The sequence below is a fragment of the Sitophilus oryzae genome, unplaced genomic scaffold (assembly GCF_002938485.1).
Source record: "Sitophilus oryzae breed Bouriz unplaced genomic scaffold, Soryzae_2.0 scaffold_213_pilon_pilon, whole genome shotgun sequence".
Lineage (NCBI taxonomy): Eukaryota > Metazoa > Arthropoda > Insecta > Coleoptera > Curculionidae > Sitophilus > Sitophilus oryzae.
In genome coordinates, this window is record NW_022146767.1 from 1256311 (window position 1) to 1269389 (window position 13079).

The 13079-nt window shown below is 32.2% G+C and overlaps 1 protein-coding gene across 3 annotated transcripts in view; it reads right to left on the reverse strand.

The window, feature by feature from the left end:
• Window positions 1–1729: 1729 nt before the first annotated feature.
• Window positions 1730–13079, reverse strand: part of LOC115884211 (histone-lysine N-methyltransferase PRDM16-like) — a 208202-nt gene continuing 196852 nt past the window's right edge. For all 3 annotated transcript variants that reach the window (XM_030902711.1, XM_030902713.1, XM_030902712.1), the window contains exons 5-7: window positions 12157–12259; window positions 5558–5885; window positions 1730–4138 (exon numbers count right to left, since the gene is read on the reverse strand). In XM_030902711.1, the coding sequence (XP_030758571.1) occupies window positions 2561–4138; window positions 5558–5885; window positions 12157–12259 (2009 nt within the window). In that variant the 3' untranslated portion in view covers window positions 1730–2560. The remainder of the gene's footprint in view (window positions 4139–5557; window positions 5886–12156; window positions 12260–13079) is intronic.

The window sequence follows — 13079 nt, forward strand, 5'->3', positions numbered from 1 at the left end:
GTCCGTTATTTTAATATTTAATTAGCAATTGCCTGGAAAACCGTTTAGCGAAACACGCAATGACTAGAAAAATAAATTTATCGGTCCAAAAAAATAGTTTATTTAGCTATAAAATACATTCTCGGAGAAAATATCGAAAAGCTAGGAATTAAACGGTTATAAATGTTATTTCTAAAATAATGTATTTGATGATTTAATATATTAACAGCCAGTTCTGGGGCAAACACCCGGTATATCAAAATTTGGGTAAATATATATCCTAGGTCTTGCACTCTGGTAAAATGCTCAGTGGGTAAAATCGGGCAATCAAATCAAGTAAATACATACTAATATATACTTTAGATTGGCATTTATACCAAATTTCTAAGTTTTTTTTTATTATAGGAGCTACAGATACCCGAAGCACTGTTGCCGGGCCCGTATATAGTAGTAGGAAAAACTTTGAACCGTGGCAACCTTTTAAACTGCACAGAATAAAAATAGCTTTAATCTATACTAATAAGGCTAATATATAAAATCCTTAAGTGACTGACTCACTGATTAATCACGATCCCGCTCAAACCACTCAACGTAAGAAGCTCAATTTTGGCATACAGATTGATTCTAGGGTGTAGAGGTTCGATAAGAAGGGATTTTTCGAAATTCCAGTTCCAAGGGGGTGAAACCACCCCTCAAATATTACAATATCTTTTATTAGAAAACGGTCAAGTTTCGGAAAAAACGCTTAAACACGTATATTTTATTTTGTTGTTTTACATATTTTAAGATTTTTTAAAAATTTACACAGGGTGTTTCATAAAATTTGACCAGGGAGTAATCACGATTCTGCTTAAACTGCTTGACGTTTAAAGCTGATTTTTGGCAAACGGATTGACTGTGGGGTGTAGAGGTTCGGTAAGGAGGGGTTTCTCGAATCTCAAATTCCAAGAGGGTGAATCCAGCCCCTCAAATATTACAATATTTTTTATTTAAAAAACGGTTAGTCTTTCGGGAAAATGCTTGGACACGCATAATTTATTTTGTTTTTTTTACATATTTTGAAATTTTTTAAAAAATCATACAGGCTGTTCCAAAAAGTTGGGTAATTGATTAACCACGATTCTACTTAAACTGCTTAACGTAAAAAGCTGATTTTTGGCTAACGAATTTTTCGATATTTAAATTCCAACGAGATGAAACTACCCCTCAAATATTACCAAGTTATATAAAAATGTCGCCATATTGTTTTTTCTCATGCTGACATAAATGTGAGAAAATTTTATCCAATTTTTATGTTAATGGAAATTCTTGTTTTGCTTTATCATCACCATTACAAATGATTAATTGGACGTGAACGAAGTCGCGGGTACACGCTAGTTTTACATATGAATGATCAAACAAATTTATGAATGTAATGTCGTCTCCAAAATCAGTTATTATTATTATTAATTATAAACATAGTTGCGGCAACTTTTTAATTGGCAGTTTAGTACACAATCTTTTTTTGATACCTTGTATAAGAAAATAATTGTTATTTTTTTATAACATTTTATAAATATTACTAATTCCTCTTGTTTTAAATACATATCTCTATTTTTTAAGAAATTAATTTCTAGATAATTTTGCAGACTCAAGATACATAATAATGCTATTTCATTGCATTCCTGTTTCATGATACCATTTACTAAAAATAAAAAAAAATATATTAATATAATAAATTTTATTTATATTTGAATATTACAGTCAGTGGAGTATGTCTAATAATACATGAGTGGATGAGTTTGAAACCTCCATTAAAACTTATATTATAATATGTTTCTAAACAGTTTAAAATAAAATAAAAATATATTTATGTCACACCTATGACACTTAACCTGTTCCTAAACGAACAAAAAAATCGAAATAAAAAAAACTTACTTTGGTATTAAGCTCACAAAAACAAATTAAAAATTTTATAAAAGAGACTTCTTAAATTTAACAAACAATAATTTTTAAAATGTTTAATATCTTTTATATATTAAAATTGCTCTATTTACAAGCTCTACGCTACACTAGGCTATTAATTAAAAGTATTCGATTCAATGCATCAACCGTTTAAAATGTACAAAATGTGCATTATTCAAAAAGGTTTTTATACCCAAAGGTGCTTAAAAATGCAAGATTAACAAATTATGCATGTGTAGGAACTTTAAAAATATTCACAATACTATCAGTATCATATTAAGCTTAAGTTTAATGTATTTACAATATAAATATCGATCTAAGATCTAACTAGGTATATACAAATTAACAACTTAAGGAAATATAAATACAATTTGAAAGAATTGACGATTAATATTATACTAAAAATCTGCAGTATGGTAGAACTATGTCATAAAATTTGTCAATGGTTGAAAAAAAAAATTAAAATACATTGAAAATTATTTTTCTAGTACATTTTTTGTAAATATGTAAACTACATCTCGAAATATCAATATTTCCTCAAGTAAATGTAACATATTAACACAGATGGTTCAGTTCCTCTACTACAACTCTACACAATCAACGGATTTCATATTATATCAACTATATCTATTCTCTACTAGGTAGTAACTTCGATAGACTGGTCGTTATTGTTTAGAATCTCTTCTTTACTAGCATCTTTTTTCGAAAAATCTTCTACCGATGCATTCGAATACAGTTCAGAATCATCATCTTCCTTACCAACTACGTCGATGTCATTTTGAAATGGAGGGGTATAGAGTCTGGTGGGGTTATAGTATTCTTGGCCGTTTGTGGTAACTTTACCAACAAAATTTCTTATTTCATCAAGTCTAGTATAGGCTTCTTCCCTTTCGTTTTCATTGCTACTTCCTGGTGAATCTGCTACTGCCACCACTCCATTACCATCATCAGTTTCATGCTTTTTCAAGTGCCTGTCCAAGTTTGTTTGCTGCCCAAAACATCTCTCACACAACGGACATTTAAAAGGCTTCTCTTTATTATGTATATTTCTCACGTGTCTCTGTAAGTTACTCGAGATACTAAAGCTACGTTCACAGTACCTACACTTGTACGGTTGTTCACCTGTATGGGTCCTCAAATGTCGCGTGAGATTAGCAGATCTAGGAAACACTTTCCCGCAAAACTTACAAGCATATCTGTCCTTTATTTTCCCTTGGCTAGGAGGATGGATAGCATCGTGGTACGATTTAACCGGATTGAAGCTTTGTAAATTCGGCCTTAACAGATCGAAACGTTGATGAAGGGGTGAGTTTAGAAAAGGAAACCTGTGAGGTCCGAAGGGCAGAAGTCTTTCGGTTGCTTGTTGAAAGTTTGGGAAGTTTGATCGGTACATTTCCAAAACCATCGGATATGTGGGTCTTGGATAGGCCATTGGAGGTGTTGTGGGAGGTTTCTTCGGTTCTTCAACCTCGATAATTTCCATTTTTTCTTCTTTAACTTCCGGTACGGGTGTTGGGGTACGACTCTTAATCGGTTCTGTTTTGAATTCCACTTTTTCTGTTGGTTGCAATACAGAGTTCCAACCGGAAAGATCCAAAGGTTGATCACCGTCATCACTGGGAGTGGTGGACTTAGGAGAAGTCACACTGAAGTCTTTAGGTACTTTTTCCTCAGGCACTGGCGTTATCGTTGCTCTGGATTTCGAAGTTAGAGTCGGTCTAGCGGGTGATGGTGTTAAATCAGCTTCTTCTGCTGTAGGAGGACTGACTTTCTCGGCAATACTGGGCGCTCTAGGCGGTGTAAACCTCTCTTTTACATGAACTTCAGTTTTTTCTGGATGACCTATATTCAGTTTCTTCCGAGGTAGTTCCTCATCGCGTTCAGGTTTATGTAAGTGATTCAAGAAGAAAGGTGGTAAGAAACTCGGGGCAGGCGTAGTGGGAAACATTTGCGGCATCTGATAGTTAGGAAGTTGAGTGTGAAAAGGGAATAAGGAAATAGCTGATGGTCGATAAAATGGGTAACTGCTAGCCATCGGAAGTTGAGGTGGTGAAGTTAATAGTGGTTTTTGGTTAGTAGAGTCGCAGAATCTCTTGTGTTTTGTGAGGGAGGTGACTGTTGAGAAGGATTGTCCGCACTTGACGCACTTGATTTGCAAACGACAGTCAGAGTGCATTCGCTTGTGCCGGCAGAGGTTGGAGAATTGTGTATAAGACTACAAAAGAAAAAGAAAAAATTAGTTTTTAAATATCTAAAAATTGTAATTACAAAATCCTTCAATGAAAGTTGAAACTTGCAATATACAGGGTGGTCCAAACTGCGTTCCGGAAACTTCGGCAGCATATTCTGCAGATATACGTATGTCTTAAAAATTCTTAGTTTAGGAGATACAGGATGTAGAAGTTTCATTTTCATCTCGATTTTTTCCAAATAATTTCTGAAGTAATGTCAATATTTACATGAAAATTGGTGTCTGAGAGTTTTTTGACATGAGAAATTTAATTTTTTGTCAATATGACTCCTAATTGTAGAGAGCGCCACCGACATATTTTTTAACTGGTTTGAAGAGTAATAACTTTTCGTCCGTACCTGTGTATAACTATTTAGTAAAAGAATTATACATTTATAACATTTATTAGAGAATTCTCGAGATATTTGGAACCGAGATTATTACAGTTGAGGGTTGGAACCTTTGGTGTTACACAGCAAAATAAAAACACTAAATCACCACAATACACCAAAACACTTTTACTTTTACACTGGACGCGCGTTTCGCTAACCATGTTAGCATCATCAGCAGATGATTATAAACTGATAAGTTCTGCTGATGATGCTAACATGGTTAGCGAAACGCGCGTCCAGTGTAAAAGTAAAAGTGTTTTGGTGTATTGTGGTGATTTAGTGTTTTTATTTTACCGAGATTATCAATACCTGTCATCACGGACATAAACATATGTTGACTAAAATAGTTATTAGACTGATATGATTGTACAGCCAAAAGTTCAATAGAAGCTGTTTGATCATCATTTTTTGTAAGAAAAATTTATGATTAATTTAAAAAAATAAAAAGGTCCCAAATTTATCATTTCAGCCAATTAACTATTTAGTCAACATGTTTATTTTTTGTCAATAATGACATGTATTTCCATTCTAAATATCTGAGAAGGGTTGGTCGTAGCGATTTTTAACAAGAGACTTTTTTCCGTAAAAATCACGGAAATGTATTTTTTTTTCATTCAGTAGTTTTATACAGGTACGGACGAAAAGTTATTACTCTTAAAAACAGTTAAAATATATATAGGTAGCGCCCTCTACAAATAGGAGTCATATTGACATCAAAATCAAATTTCTCATGTCAAAAAACTCCAACGCACCCATTTTCATCCAAATATTGACGTTATTTAAGAAATTATTTGAAAAAAATCGAAATAATAATGAATTTTCTACACCCTGTATCTCCGAAACTAAGCATTTTAGGACATGCATTTATACAAACTTTTTTACTTATTTTTATTTGCAGAATATGCTGCCGAAGTTTCCGAAATCCGGACCATACTGTATTATAGCTACATTTTGTTCAATGTCACACAACGAGCAAATGCCCTATTAATACACGTAAAATTAACTCCTTTACCTTAAAACAGACTTCACACTGAAACGGCTTTATAGAAGAATGAATATGAGTGTGTTGCTTTAATCCAGATGATGTGCCAAAAGTTTTTCCACATTCGGGACAAGCGTGCGACCTAGCACCCACGTGGTGTGTCCTGATGTGCCGCTGGAGGTTGCTGGGATCGGTGAAGACTTTCGGGCAGTTTTCGCAGTGGTACTTCTTGGTTTCGCCGTGGATTTGAGCACGATGCTTGATGAGGCAAGGCTTGAACGAGTACGCTTTGGGGCAGAGGTCGCAACGGTACTCGTTGCGGCGGTAGTTGTGTTTAAGGATGAGGTGTTCGTCTAGTCTGGAATGAAAATAATACTCTTAATATGTGTTATCTATAGATTAGTATTTTTTTGAAATGCCTATAGGAATGGGATTGATTACTGAAGTCATGTACAGATTTTGTCAATCAGAATAAGACGACAGAACATATTTTATGTCAGTGCCACAGCATGGCAAATGTACGGTTCTTTGTATTAAACAATGATTGAGAGAAGTTATATGGATGGTTCAGTCTCCAAGTTATTAGACATTCTGAACAGAATAAGACTGGAGAATGTAACGTAGTAATCAAAAGAAGATCACCACAGATCTGAAAGGGTAACTACATAACCAGTAATCTGTAGAAGTGATATATTGTGCATTTCTGGTAAATGAAATGGTTTTCCGATAGACAGTTAACAAAATTCAAACCACTTTAATACTGGCAATTGCTGTTTTGCGTGAGACAACTATTGCGCAAATTCACTTAACATTTTCTAAAAAGTTGGAGATAAATATAGGACATTGATATGAGATATAAAAAATTCTGTGAAGAATTCAAAAATTTAGTACTATACAGGTTGTTATTAAAAATATCAAAAGGATTAAGACAAGAGTGTTGCCTTTCACCAACTTTGTTCAAAATATACTTTAACCAAGTTTTTAAAACAGTGGAAAAGCAGGTGTAGAGACATGTGGTGCATACCAATAAATGAAGATTCTTGCTTATACACTTTGCAATACGCTGAGGCCAGGTTATTTGTGCAGGAGACAAAGATGACTTGAAATATATGACACCCAAATTTAAAGAGGAATACTAAGTTTGGGGACTGGAGATGAATATCACAAAAACTAAACAGCAATAAAACTGGATAATGAATATATACAAACATGTAACGAATACAAATACCTAGGCGATACTTTCAATAAATCCGGGAAAGACAACGAAATAAGCTCAAGAATAGTGAAAGACAGAAATGCAATAAAATGTCTGAATAATATACTCTGGAGTAACGAAACAGGTAAAGACAGAAAACTAAGGATTTATGATGTGATAATCAAGAGCAATCTCTGTTATTTGGGGGGGAAACATGGAGGTTAATGGAGAACAACAAAAGAAAATTACTGGCGGTAGAAATGGACGCGATAAGAAGATCAGTATGAAAATCAAAGCTGGTTACAGTACGAAACGAGACAATCAGCCCAAGAAGCATTTTTTGTTTTATAAGTGTGTTAGGAAACTTCCCAACACACCATATTATACAACCTAAACGCATCTAGAATGGTTGTCGTGAGTTATTGGTAACCATTATATAACACTTATATGCCCTAAACGGTCCATTTTATAACTGTTCCTATGGTAACCCTTAACACTCAAGGTCAACTAAAGTCCTGAAAACATTCTCAACACCTTTATATATCCTATCGAGTTACCGCTAATAAACTGAAAAGGGGTATATAATAGTTATATAGTGGTGGTGGAGAAGGTTCCCAGAGACTACCTCCATAGAAATATCGCGCATGCGCGTTTTTTGAAAATATACTTGTTTCTTTCTGACTAACTACTTTAAAAACTACTAAAGCAGATATGATCTTATTGCTCCAAGTTGTCCTACGCAGATAATCCAGACCAGAAACAAAAGAGAAATGACGCCATCCCTGTCATAGCCTACAAAAGCGTTTGCGTTATGCAAATGACTTTATAGAAATTACTGGCTTAATAACATCTATTGCGCCTATCCAGAGTACTAAATACATATGCGATATTAAATTTACTGTGTGAAAATCAATTTTACCTCCAAAAAACACATGCGACCCCAAAAGCAGAATTATTTAATAGATTTTTTATAAAGAAAAAAAATATGGTAAAATTTTTGTAATGAAAGCCAAATTTATTAATATAAATAATAGAACATACGACTGTTTTAATACGTAGAAATAACTGGCAACTGGCCAAAATATAGTTTTGTACCAGTTTTCAACCTTATCTTAGAAATACTCATTGTAGCCAAAAATGAAGACATCAATAATAATAGCGTCCATTATATTTAAAGTGTTATATATTACTTTAGGGTCTATAACATACTCATCAACCATTATATAAATTTGGTTACTTAAGGTTGCGTAAATGAGTTTGGGTTATTTAAAACACCAATTTTAGTGTTTTATACAACTAATGTTATACAAATCACCATTATAAATTCCGGGGTGTTTATGGCTATTTTTAGTGACCCAGAAAACCTTTATGTAACCAGAGGTGTCGACTGTAGCGACTCCCTGCGAACGAACTTTGATATTACAGCAATTTGACAGAAAATGTGCAGAAAACAAAACATAACCTCATAAAATTGAAATAATACTGTTTTGGTTCAATTTGATCTATATTTAAAGTGGTAGGAGTTTTCAAAAGAGTTCTAGGGTCCTTTGGTACTTTGGTAGAACAGTTATGAATGAATTGACTATAGAAAAAAGCTCTTTAAGTGCAGAATGTGTAATGTTAAAGTAATAATGGTTTAAGTCATAATGGTTCTTAATAACACCTTTAATTATATAGTGTATATCTTGCGTACCTTTCTAACACCTAATACCAGAAGTTATATAAAATAGATGTGAACACCTTTATAAAACCTTACTATGAAACCTTTAGTAACAAGAACCTCTAGCTTTATAAGGAAAGTGATAAACAATATTTTAAGGTTACTATTAGTGACAAGTGACCAACCGCTACACTTATATAAATCAAAACACTGTAAGATACCAATGAGACATTTATTAAACCTTTATATAACTAACCTTGAGGATATATAACCTAAAGGAACTTAAAATGTTACTTGGGAGAGACAGAATGAGTAGACAAAAACTATAGTAGAGAAAATAGAGAGTGCCCAACTGAACTGGTATGGACATGTGAGAATGATGGACAACACGCGACTGTCTCAGAAGGTACTAAAATGGCTTCCACAAAAGAGAAGGAAACGAGGACAAACTGGATGGAGGGTGTCAAGAAGGAGATCAGCTCAGTGGATCTGCGTGACGCAGACTGAGATGACCAAAACCAATGGCGACTAGGTGTCGCACAACGTCGAAGGACGCTTTAAAAGCGATTCTTTTATATTAAGTTAATAATGATTTCTGTTACATGACACATCCTTAAAAAAAATTAAAAAAAAATCGCAGCTAAATATACAAATTCAACTGTACGAGCTCCTAATTTACTTATAATCAAACCTATCATATCTATGTATATACAGGGTGAGTTTCCTACGATGTTCTCTATGGGTATCTTGGAAACTACTGGAGATAGAGAGTCGGTTAAATGGGGAAAGAATTGCAGTTTTGTGGGGTCATAAATATGCGCCTTTCAGATCTATGAAAAAGTTCATAGCTTACTAGATATTTTGAAAAAAACAAATTTCGGCTATTTTAAAAATTGACCCTAATTCCATTATAAGCTATTTCAGACAAAAAGTTTTCAGATAAAAGTTGTAGATAATCACATCCTTATTGAGATCGTGTCCTCTGTTTTTTTCTAAAGCCTGTCATTTTTGACATATCACACAAACATATGTTTTTTTAAATGGAAACCATAGTTGGCCATGACTTCATAAAAAGCGGGATTTTTTAAGTTTTTAGCGATATAAGCTATAATATGTTTTCTTCGAAAAATTACTGAGTTATAGCCAATTCTTATCATTTTTAAACAATTTCACTTAGTTAGCCATGGAAACAAGTTCAATCGCCGTTACTCTCAGAAATGTGAAGCTGTCACATTCAAACTTTGTAAATTAAAATAAACAACAATTGTAAATATGAATTTCTCAAATGAAGAAAAGCGTGTAGATACTCGCGCATCAATAGAGTGTTTCCAAAATGACTTTCATTATGCCCCCCCCCTCCGCATTATGAAAGAAATGTTAAAAAAATATTGATATCATAGTAATACAAACTCAGGTATAGGAACAGGTGGACTAATTGCATGGGCCTCCTCGATCACCTAACCTATCCATTTTAGATTTTTTTATGCGGTATGGTTAAAAATAAGGTTTACAAAAGAACTTATGAATTAAGGGAGGCACTCGAAGTGGCGGTACGAGAGAAGTTTAATTTAATCAACCGGTCCTTTTGTGAGAATAGGTAATAATTCAGTTTTAAAAAGATGTAACTCAAAACAATGGAATTTTTGAACATTTTCTAAAATAACTTAAAGTGTATGCAGTGACTCGACCGCAGCGATATTATTTTTTTAAGTTTTAGTTTGTGTAATGTAAATTCTAAAGAACCGTTTAGTAATATATTCTGACTTTTCATAAGTTATAAATCACAAAAGAATAAGAATGCCATGCAATCTAAGTGAAATTAGTCAAGAGAAATAAGAATTGGCTATAACTAAATTTAACTTTTCTAACAAGTCTTGAAAATCGTTCTCTAAAAAACATAACATTCACCGGTCAACGTATCCTCGAAAATGTATGGTTAAGAAAAGTTGGACCAATAATCTTACACGCTTTTCTTCATTTGAAAAATTCATATTTACAATTTTTGTTTATTTTAATTTACAAAGTTTGGATGTGGCAGCTCTACATTTATAAGAGCAAAGACGATTGTTGCCATGGCTAACTAAGTGAAATTATTTAAAAATGATAAGAATTGGCTATAACTCGATAATTTTTCGAAGAAAACATATTATAGCTTATATCACTGAAAAGCTTAAAAAATGGCACTTTTTATAAAGTCATGGCCAACTATGGTTTCCATTTAAAAAAACATATGTTTGTGTCAAATGTCAAAAATGACAGACTTTTGAAAAAAAACGGGGGACACAATCTCATTAAGGATGTGATTATCTACAACTTTTATCTGAAAACTTTTTGTCTAAAATAGCTTATAATGGAATTAGGGACAATTTTTAAAATAGCCGAAATTTGTTTTTTTTCTAAATATCTAGTAAGCCATGAACTTTTTCAAAAATCTGAAAGGCGCATATTTATGACCCCACAAAACTGCAATTCTTTCCCCGTTTAACCGACTCTCTATCTCCAGTAGTTTCCGAGATACCCATAGAGAACATCGTAGGAAACTCACCCTGTATATCCACTGTAGAAGTTTTTGTTTAACTGTTTAAAATATGGTTACATTATATAAAAAAACACAAAACAAAAATATAGATTTATATGCATATCTCTTTATCGAGGAAAATATTGGAAACAATAAAGAGTGATGGATTACTATAGAATGATGGTCATGGTAATTAATAAAATATTAATACGATTCACACACGACAATGTTTCGTCCTACTATTACTGGACGTGTCATCTGCCGATGTTCTCACGATTTAATTCTATTTGGTGCACTTAATAACCAAACTAATAACATATCGTGACAAAAATTCAACTAGGTGTTTATGTTTTAAATTAATTTGATCTTTGGGTGTGCCTATATACGTCTAATAAAGGCTTCTAAGTTATACTGAAACAGTTATATAATATTATCTAAATTAATTAATTAAAAAAATACTAAAATAAAAGAAATCAAAGATATAAGAAACATAAATATATATTAAAAACAAATTAAAAAATAATCATACAGAAAGTTTGACGCTTTTTGGTTTTACCTTACTAAGTAATTGTTATCAGGTAGTAATTGTTAATTTTGAAGTTTAACTTGATATAATGTCATTTTAACAGAACGTCAACGGTTGTTATAGACGCATTTTTTTTTGGAAAAAAAATAAAGTGTACTCGAATAGTTGCATTTAGATATTTTAAATAGCTTTTTCTTTGTTCTTTGTGTTTTTTGCTTCCGACGATGGGAAGAGATATACTTCCCGAAACATTAAGCATTTTTTTGTCCGTCAGGCAAATTTGTTTATTAGCTTTAGTGCTGACAATTATTCTCCGTTGGATCAACGCAGCAGTGTTCACAAAAAATAACTATTTTATTTTATAGATTTTGTTACAGTGACCAAATACTCATACTTTTTGTAGAAAACATATTTTTCTTTATAAATTTTATTTGCCAATTAATAAAATAAAGAAAAGTAAAACAAAAGTACTTAAACAATTACAAGGCATTTTTAAAACCATAAATAATAAAAAAATACAATTAGCCACGTCAATCAACAGCTTTTTCCTAAACAATTACTAAATTAAAAAACAATTATTATTGTTACTAACTGTAACATTATATACGTTCGATTTTTTTTTTCATTAATTTCAAGACCGGTAGCCAGATAATTTATATCAGTTTTTGTAATTAGCACGTTTACTGAATGGAAATGTTTTTAATAATTATAGAAAAAAATATGTACTTACTTTTCAACATCGTTGAATGGTTGATCACAGTTGCAGCAGCGCGATTGGTTGTCCTCTTCATCGTCATCATCGTGTTCCCCTTCTGCAACACTGGGTTGTGATGCTAAAACAAATATTAAGAGATAAGTAATTTAATTTAATAAGTTTTAAAAAATGTCTATACCTATGTTGCGGATTCATCTCTCCAAAAAAATTCTTTATGGGTATTTCGCCACTGCACTGCAAGAAACTCTACAAAATAACTATTTTATTTTGTAGATTTTCTTGTAGTGCAGTGGCGAAATACCCCATAAAGGATTTTTTGGAGTTAATCAGTTTTGTTAAAATGTTTATATATTGAAAACTAGTCTACAGTCATATTCAAGTAATATCTCAAAATAATTACAATCAAAATTGAAAAGAATTACAATTAAACTACACAGTTTATCAAAAACATTTGGACATATACAGGTGCAAACCTAAAGTATGTACTAGGATGTATTTCAGGGAAATATTTTAACTTCTTTAGGGTGGCTCAAAAAGTGTGAGTGGATCGAGATGATTTTTTTAAATGGAACATCCTGTATATTATTGCATTTTTGGCTTCATTTCAGATCATTTTACATAATCCTAAGATATGATTAAATTAGTTTCAGAGATAATTAATAAACAAATAAAATTTTCAGCCTTTCATAAAAAATTATTAAAAATACAAGAACTGTCCTGAAATCAAAATTATTTTAGGTATTTACTTTAGATAGCCTGTACTTACTTTGCTGTAAATATGGTAATCGTAAATCATGCAGGACGTTCAAAATTCTACGCCAAACTTTCTAAAGTACAAAATATTTTCTACGTTTTTTTAAATAGAACACACTGTATATTATTTTTTCAATAAATATAGAATTAAAAAATGAACAATTTTTAACGGTTTCGCAGGTATA